Genomic DNA, 9006 nt, shown 5'->3' with positions numbered 1-9006 from the left:
ATGGATGGATGGATGGATGGATGGATGGATGGATGGATGGATGGATGGATGGATGGATGGATGGATGGATGGATGGATGGATGGATATTGTTGCTTTCAAAGCAAAAAAAAAACGTTTTGTTTTGCTTTACACTAACAATTAATTACAAAATTTAGGGTGTATTTCTGTGGAACTATTAAAGTTGAACCCCTTCACTATATAACTGGATGCTTTAAGCTTACGAACGCGCTGATTTTGTAAAACAAAGAATTCAGAAAAATTTACTTGGGGAAAAAACTCAATCTGGAAAAGGATGAAACAAATTTCAGAGTCTTATATAGRAATGGTTCTAGCCTATTTTTCACTACTCTTTTGCAGTTTCACAAATTTAATTTTCATTATTTACCTTTAGTTTWATTTAATTTAATACATTTTTGTTATTTTAGCATACATTTTTATACCAGCTTAAGTGTCTGTGACAATGTTGAACATATTGCATTTTAATTGTATAGTTTGGCAAAATTTCACAGATTGATGCTAATCTTTTTATGACCTAAAATAATTGTTGCATGCTTTGTTTAAGAGCTTTGATTCAAGTTGGAGGACTCATAATAAAACATGATCACAATTTTACAGTAAAAATAAGAAGAATAGTCTGATATTTTTTGTGAAAAACACAATTTGTCTATTAACATTTGAGTCAGGCAGTAGCGCAGTGCCTCTAAATTTTAGTCCACAGACAGAAAAGCGGCTGGCTGCACCAAGACCTTTTTCAAAGCTGGTAATTTGGTGTTCCACATCAGAAAAAACACATTTGTGTAATTGGTAAAACCAATGATGCTTCTGTTTAATTTATTTGTAACACTTGAGGAAACAGTGTGCACCGTCTCATGGTTCCGGAACTGACATTCAGCCTGTGTTCTTCCAATATACAAGTGCTTTTGTAACCATGTGGCATTTGCTCTAAGAAACAGCAAGCTTACTTACAGTGTCTAAAGCGTACACTGTATGTATAGAATGACAACATGTCCAATTATCAAATTCCCCTGGCTAAAGCTACTCTTTTATATTAAAATGTACGCCTGCAGTATGTGAGGACAGAGGGCTGTGTCTCTGACAGGCTAGTCTGCAGTAAAGAGAACCTGCAGGGATGTGTGCTGGCACCGTTCCTGTTCCCCCTCTACAGTGCAGACTTCTCCCTGAACTCCCCAGGCTACCATCTGCAAAAGTTCTGTGATAACTTTGCCATAGATAACTTCATCATCGKTGAGGAGAACTCAGAGTACAGCCAGTGGACACAGAACTTGTGGACTGGTGCCACTTAAGGGAAAACTAAGGAGCTTGTGATAGATTTCTGCAGGCACAGACTGCCTGTCAACACACTGACAGGTGAACATCTGTAAARCTGATATTGTAATAATAGTTTCTTATAAAAAGTATCAACACTGATGCTCTTTGCAGAAACGGTGTGTACGATGCACCTAAAGGTCTTTTTTGACGTTTTGTTTGCACCAGCCTTCCTATACGGTGTATTGCAGTGGAGTAGCAGCTTATCTACATTTGTGAGGATGTTGATAAGCTCACATAAAGACTAGCTCTCTGTGCTAGGTTGCCTCTTTGGCTTAGTTCAGGTGGTGGGACTCATAAAAAGATTACTGTTGAAAAATACTTGAAGCTGTTGCAGAAATGAGAGCCRCGTCAGTGATAAACAGCTGCATCCAAGTGCCCAAAGGAGCATTCTCACAGATCCTTCTTCCCAGCAGCTGTTACACTCAATTACTATAATTTCTCCCAATTAACTCAAATTTAATGTTTTTTTTATATCCCTACTGTTATTTCAACAGTTTTCCCAGGTGGTAAAGTACTGCAGTATGTTCTGGGAGGTTGAATATGAGCAGTTTAATAAGAATGAGGCACCAGCAGGACAAAAGCAAATGGCCCCTTTGCTGCATTGTGGCCCTGAAATGACTGTTTACTCCAGAAGCGATGATGTTTCGTCCCATTTTGAAGATTCTCCGTTTCAGCTGCCATTGCCATTAAATATGACTCACTCACTCTCWCACACTCACATGCACAGWCATTATAAAAGCTTATGTAAATGTTCCTGTTTTGGTAATCCTTCTAATGAATGCATAAATGATGTAGATATTTAAATGGCAAATATTTAGTCGATATCAAACATTGGATTACGTTTTTCCAGACTATTTATAACCGTGTAGTGGACAAATTCCTTATAGGGCCTTGACTGAAACTAATGGATTTATCCTTTCTGCTTTTTCAGATTTTCCGCAGAGCTGACAAAAATGGTGAGTAAATATGCTTAGTGAGGATTTGAAGTGCCTCAATTGTTTTTTTTTGTGATGTTTAATTTGTGATAAAGCCTCAGTGATAAATTGGAGCAAAACAAGCAGTACATGAATGACACAGAAACTTTTTTTTATTCATCTCATGCTTCAATTAGCTATCTAATGCAATTAAAATTTAGCTAAGGCTGTGGACTAGAAAAGATTGAAAATTTGTCTCATAAAATAAAATGCCTTCATATGTATTGACAGAATATTAATCCATTAATCTAATCTATACTTTTGCTGCAGAAAGAAGATGGCATATTTAGCGTTTTATTTTCAGATTCTTCATGTTAAATCCAGTGGCGTAATCTCAGTAGCACGCACACACACACAACTTACTTCAACCCCTGYCTCCTGTCTTATGTCCAGCCAGCCCAAAACTGTAAGCTGTCTCCATCTAGCCACCCGCTTGAACATTTTCTGGAGGCGTCTCTGGCAAAATCTGGTGCTACTTAATGTCAAATCCCATGCGGAGATCAAAATAAATATTAAACATCWTAAAAGCTTTTATCCAACCAAAGATCCTTCAGTAAACTTTTAAGACAGCACTTTCTGCACAGCTTWCGGACCTGACATTTTACTTTYTTGCAATCACATCAAAGTGTACAGAAGTTTCCTATGGCAACCATTTTGTCTCAGTAAACCCTTGAAATGATTTCACTGCTTTACATCATAAATCTGTGAGGTTTCTTGAAATAACATTACTTTTTTTGTTATGTCATTCTCTCACACTTCCTCCCACAGTCCAAAAACATGACTGTTAATTGGTCTGTCTAAATTGCCCCTAGGTGTGAKTGTGTGTGTGSATGGTTGTTTKTCCTGTGTGTCTCTGTGTTGCCCTGTGACAGACTGGCGACCTGTCCAGGGTGACCCCGCCTCTCGCCCGAAACGTTAGCTGGGGATAGGCACCAGCAACCCTCCTGACCCCAATAAGGNGCTTCTTGACATGGATGTGGCTTTTGATCATATTCACCAACTCATTAATAAGCTTGAGTTCAGGGTTTAAATGTTTGCCATGGTTTAGTCTGAAACAAATTTCCATGTGTATATAGCATCACTAGAATATTCAGGTAGAACCAAAGATCCAGGCTTACRTAACTAAAGTTGAAACTGCAAGAACTCCAGGCTCCCCGACTAYAGTGAAGCAAGTTCCACATTACTGCTGATTCTTCACAACTAAGAAATCATGGCTAGCCTAAACAACAACTGGCTATTTGACCACAATTACAACTGCACTGTACAACTTAGATGGAAATAAACAGGGCTACCGTGAAATTACTGCCTGAAATAAATTATACCACTTGAAACGTAGACTCTACTATATGTTCTAAGAGAATAAAGATTGCATACAAATATAAAAAATGGAGAAGACACAATAAATTAGCATAACAGTGGATTTCTGAAATGGCTTTCCCAAAAGCCCTGAACTCGAGTCTTCTTGGACTGTACTTAAAAGTCRGGCTTGTGCAARAAAACCATCTGACTTAAGTTAGCTATCAATTCTGCAAAGGTACATGGTAAAATGTCCAGAAAAAATGATCCCAAATTTTTGTTGATGACTTCAAAGAGTAGTGTAGTCAATGAGCAACTTGCAAAGGGATGTTTGTTAAATATTAGTAGGGCTGAATGTGTATCCGGTGGAGCCTGTATGAATTTAAAGAAGGTTAATCAGAAAARGCATGGTTAAGTTAGATATTAAATTGTTAGTATTATGTCATYCATGCCCATGAACTGTGTGTGTAAAAGTTTCAACAGAAGTGTATTTATCAGTCATTATCAAGCCTATGATTTTTGCATTATCTACGTTCTCACCTGAGGTTTAGGTGCAGGTTTGGGAGGAGTCACAGTTTTAGGAGGAGCAGGAGGAGGAACTATGCCTCTAGGATGAAGCTGCAATGACGCCAGAGATTCCGCAATACCTAAAGACAGAAATGGAGTGCAAGTCAAGTCACAAAGAAATTCAAGCTATATCTCTTTTTTTTATCAATATTTGGTTGGATAAGCTCAATTTTTCTTTTTCTTGTTTAATTACTTGACAGAAGTCTTCACAGAAACTGCATAGTTTGCCATTCCAATCAATAACCAAGAGCTAGAAAAGATCAGCGATGCACATATAATTTGCCTGTTTTGACTGCTGTTTTATGTCAGCCACATTATTGTCAACACTACTGACAAAAAAAAAAAAAAGAAATTTTATAAACAATATAGAAGACAGGACACCATTTTCTATATCTGCAGTACTGACCAGCTATGCGCTGTTGTTCCTGGTCCTGGTTGTGTTGCTGCCGTGTAAGCTGGGCTGCATTGGCAGAGAGGATAAACAGGAAAGCCTGATCTCCGCTCTTGCGGACGCCGTGGCTGTATAATGTCTCTTGATCTTGGGCCAAGCGTTTACCGATCACCCAGCGCTGGAGCGTAGGGTGGAACCCAAAGTCCTGACTGATCTGGAAATGCAAAAAAAACAACAAAAAAAAAAACAGCATGAAATGTAGAAAAACAAAATAAATGTGAAATGGAAAKATACAATGATGTCAGGGAAAATATGGAATTGTAATACATTAGCTAGGATTAATACATTTATTTCAGGCTTTTTGATTCATTACACTGTGGCCAATATTTTCTTTTAGCTTTAGCATGTCCATCAAGGTCAGTTTCAGACCATTCAACAGGCTCAGTATATTATTGGTATGCATAATGTGAATGCATAGCACTTAGAATATGATATTTAACCAAATACTGCATTTTCTTCTATTACAATACTGCAAACACTTCTACTGTGAGATGGATTTGGGTAAATATGTTGTTTTCAAATCAGAATGCTGTGGTTGCATTTGTATTCAGTCCCTTCAAGTGCATTCCACAAAATCCAGTGCAACTAGTTCCCAGTAGAGCGTGCCTTTGGGTAATTTAACTCAGCATAGATCCAGCTGCTCTATGAAGGCTTCAGAAGTTTAAGGAAGAACAACATTGAACAAACAGCATCATGAGGACAAGAAGCACACCAGATATATTAGGAGTAAAGTTGTGAAGAAATCTAAAGATCAGCCACGAGGCCTGGTGTAACTGTGGGGAAGAAGGAGAGAGAGCCACAACTTGGGTGGACAAATCTGGGGACAGGGTAGTTATCAGTGGTGCCTTACATAAATCTGACCTSCACTGAAAAGTGACAATACGAGAGGCATTGCTGGCTGAAAGCCATAAAATGCTCTGATTGCAGTTTGCCATAAACGATGCAGGAGTCACAGGAAACAAGGAAATAAGATGCTCTGGTCAGATGAGACCAAAAATGTACCTTTTAAGCCAAAACATGACAGGGATGGGAGGAAAACTATTTCACACCACCTTAAACACACACTATCCTCACKGTGAAACATCGTAGTGGTGGAAGCATGCAGCAGGCAGAGAGGCTTGTCTAAGTCGATTAGAAAATGGATGGAACTAAATACAAGAAGTAAAACTCTCAGAAGCTRCAAAAGACTGAAGACAAGAGATTTCACTAAAAGCAGTTCTGGCTTAAACATAAGGACAGACCTGGAAACACTAAAGCTCAGTGTCCAAACTTAAACCCATCTAATAATCTRTCGAAAGTTTGAAAATTGCTGTTCAGATATTCCCCCATCCAGAGAGCCTGAAATAGTTGCAGAGTTCAGTTCTCTGAGTACTGATTCACAGCACTGCTTTGCTTTACCCTATCCTATCACATAACAATACAGGGGTATAGGTTGCATTGTGACAATTAGAAAAATACCTCAAGGGATATGAAAGCAATGCAACATTGTGTAGATCAAATGGTAATATTGCTAGGTTTTTGTGAACTACTGTAGTAAAAAAAAAAAAAAAGGAAAGAAGCATTACTGCACCTTATCTTTAACTTCYGCAATTGTCATGCCAGTGGAAACAATAAGGGTTATTGGAATATAGTCTTCTGACTCTGCATCCTGCACACCAACCATCAATCTACAAACAAGAAAACAGTACACTCTATGAGATGAATGCAATTTTCTATCAACTTAGTGTTGTTCAAACGTGTTTTTTTTTTCATTTTCCAATCAGAGAGAAAACACAAAACAAGGCATGATGTTAATATATACAAATGAAATTCTAAGAACAAGCAATAAAGTGAATGTCCTTTGCCTGAACTCCTGCATCCCCCACCTGAAGGAGTCCTGAGAGTAGACATGGCTCTTGATGTTGACTGACACTTCAACAGAGAGCTGGGAAAGTTTCTTGCACAGCTCAGCTGCTTCTTCAGAGTCTCCACTGCTGATGGCTTCACCCAAGGAGAGAGCCAGCGCCTCTGCTGCAGGATCAGGAACAGTTTAACACGTTACGTGACTTNACGTAATCCCTCCAGCGTGTCCTGGGTCTTCCCCGAGGCCTCCTCCCGGTGGGACGTGCCCGGAACACCTCACCAGGGAGGCGTCCAGGAGGCATCCTTACCAGATGCCCGAGCCACCTCAACTGGCTCCTCTCGACGTGGAGGAGCATTATGTTACAATAATTTTGCAAAAAAAAAAAAAAAAATTGAGGTACAATTAAGTTCCTCCTCTTAGGTAAAAGAATGGTCTTAACTTTCTATATTACGCTTCATGTATTTATCAGTTCATGCATAACATATACATTTTAACACTATTGTTCAGAATTATGGGAGGTAAAACTTCACCAGTAACTATGTTTGCAGAGGGGCAGCTGTTGAGAGCATTTAGCTCACTAAACAGCATCTGTCACAGCTTTTTCATTCAACATCACTCGTTAATGCAAGTGATCTATTTGCATACCAGTTCAGTAATTGATTTAGCTTTAGTACTAATGTGACGTCTGTTATTGTTCGTAAATTAACTACTTTAAATGATTCTCAGTATAAGAATCTCATATAGATTCCTGACCAGAGAATCAGCTTTCATCAGTCAATGTTCAGCCCAAAATCGTTACATGGTCAAGGATCAGTAAACTGATATTGTTTTAACCTAACAGTTTCAAGGTTTTCTGCATCATTGCTTTCTCAAGCAGGTAGTAGGGCTCAACAGACAGATATAAATGACAGCTGAAATTTCTTCTCATCTCATATTTTCCCTGATCTGAAGAAAAAAATGCCAGCCAGCTTCAGACCACAAGTATAAAAAATTGCTGAAAACAGAAAGTAAAAGTAGCACGMTGCTGTAAGTGAGGCTTTGGAAAGTAAAAGAAATGCCTCAGATTTTCTCACAGATGGGCTTGTGAAACATCCCAAGTAGGACATTGATGCTAAGAATACCAGTAATAGCTTGAGTATGCAGAGATCCATAGAAGCTTACCATAAAGAAACCAAAGCCATCTCTCTTAGCAATGTCGGTTGCTACTGAAGCGTTGGTGGGGAATTTATAAACCACTTAGGAGAGCCTGCATTGGGACTAACCTTTGAAGGGATACCAGCGTGGCCTACTTTGTGCCCTACTTTGCAGGACATCACAACTTTCTTATTTTGTTTCTTGTTTACTCTAAAGGTTTTGAGACATTTCTTTAAAGTAATTCAACTTTTTTAACCTCAGGAGCGCAGATGCCACCCAGGGGTTCTGTTTAAGAACCAACAGGGCATTGCAGATTCCTGTTTTGGATTATTACTATTCTGTTTGCTTCATATAGATTTTGCACAGCTGTGATGCACAGTGAAAACTCCCAGCCACATTCATGGTCAGAGCATATATGACTGTTTTAAAAAGACTGTTGTACCATTTTTCTTTTTACTTTAAAGTTACTATTACTTGTGATATTTAGTTCTATGGCTGAATTTTTTTTTTTAATTCCTTAACCAATCTTCTCTATCCTAACTCATATTGAGAATGTTTGCTTCTTAGAAAGTCTTGTGTTGTGGATGCATAAACAAATATCAGATTTAGTGGAGGGTGATAATGCCACAAAAGTCATGTTGATGTCTGCCTGTGAGTGTTTTTGGACCTGGTGAGCTCATGTGCCAATGGGTCACGCATGAATGATTTATTCATTTCAAGCCATCAGCTGGCATTTGAAATGTGAATCTGTTCCCTACCGAATCTGCTTTAACCAGATTTAACTTGATGGAAGCAAAGAACATTTTAGTGAACCTATCTTTTTCAGTATTTAAAAAGAAATTTAGTTCTGCTCTTTGGGCTGTTATAAAAGAAATACAGAATTTCTTCTGGATGTGACAATTGAATACTTCCTCAAGTGCAAACATTATTTGATTTAACTGAAAATTCAGGGTATTATGTAACTTAACACTTTCCAAATTTGTGCCAGGAGATCAACCTCAGCAACAATTCTAAAATGAAATGTAATCTGGGATTTCATGCTACTTTTGGCGCTTCCTTCTGAATGTCATTATTTGACCAGTTTCATTGTGGATAGTGACACTCCTCAGTTGTCATCCTCAAGCATATTTAAAAGCATGATTCTTCCTCAAGTCGATATGGACATTTCTCACCAGAACACATTCACAATCCACTTTTTATTCCAGTTTAATTGCTGCACCCCTGCAGAGGGCTTGTACCAAATCATAGACCTATAGAAAAAAAGACTAATTCTGAAGACTGGTGCTTTTACATATTTTTCTTACTGGAAACCTCCCCCTTTTGACATATGAAGACATATATCCTAGAACTGTCAAGGCTTCCTGTGAGTGTCACTTTTGAGAATCCTGCTGTCTGTCTATCTTGGCACTCC

General features: G+C 38.5%; 1 protein-coding gene across 1 annotated transcript in view; it reads right to left on the bottom strand.

Annotated features, from left to right (window-relative positions):
* The window catches only part of rbck1 (RanBP-type and C3HC4-type zinc finger containing 1), a 34551-nt gene extending 26777 nt beyond the window's left edge, over window positions 1-7774 (bottom strand). Inside the window, exons 1-5 of the mRNA XM_017304632.1 lie at window positions 7738-7774; window positions 6484-6628; window positions 6189-6285; window positions 4574-4772; window positions 4141-4247 (exon numbers count right to left, since the gene is read on the bottom strand). Of these exons, the coding sequence (XP_017160121.1) occupies window positions 4141-4247; window positions 4574-4772; window positions 6189-6285; window positions 6484-6628; window positions 7738-7774 (585 nt within the window). The remainder of the gene's footprint in view (window positions 1-4140; window positions 4248-4573; window positions 4773-6188; window positions 6286-6483; window positions 6629-7737) is intronic.
* Window positions 7775-9006: the final 1232 nt, after the last annotated feature.

The sequence above is a fragment of the Poecilia reticulata genome, linkage group LG5 (genome assembly GCF_000633615.1).
Source record: "Poecilia reticulata strain Guanapo linkage group LG5, Guppy_female_1.0+MT, whole genome shotgun sequence".
NCBI lineage: Eukaryota > Metazoa > Chordata > Actinopteri > Cyprinodontiformes > Poeciliidae > Poecilia > Poecilia reticulata.
Note: the sequence above shows the minus strand (reverse complement) of the source record. Positions and strands in the feature narration are given on the sequence as shown.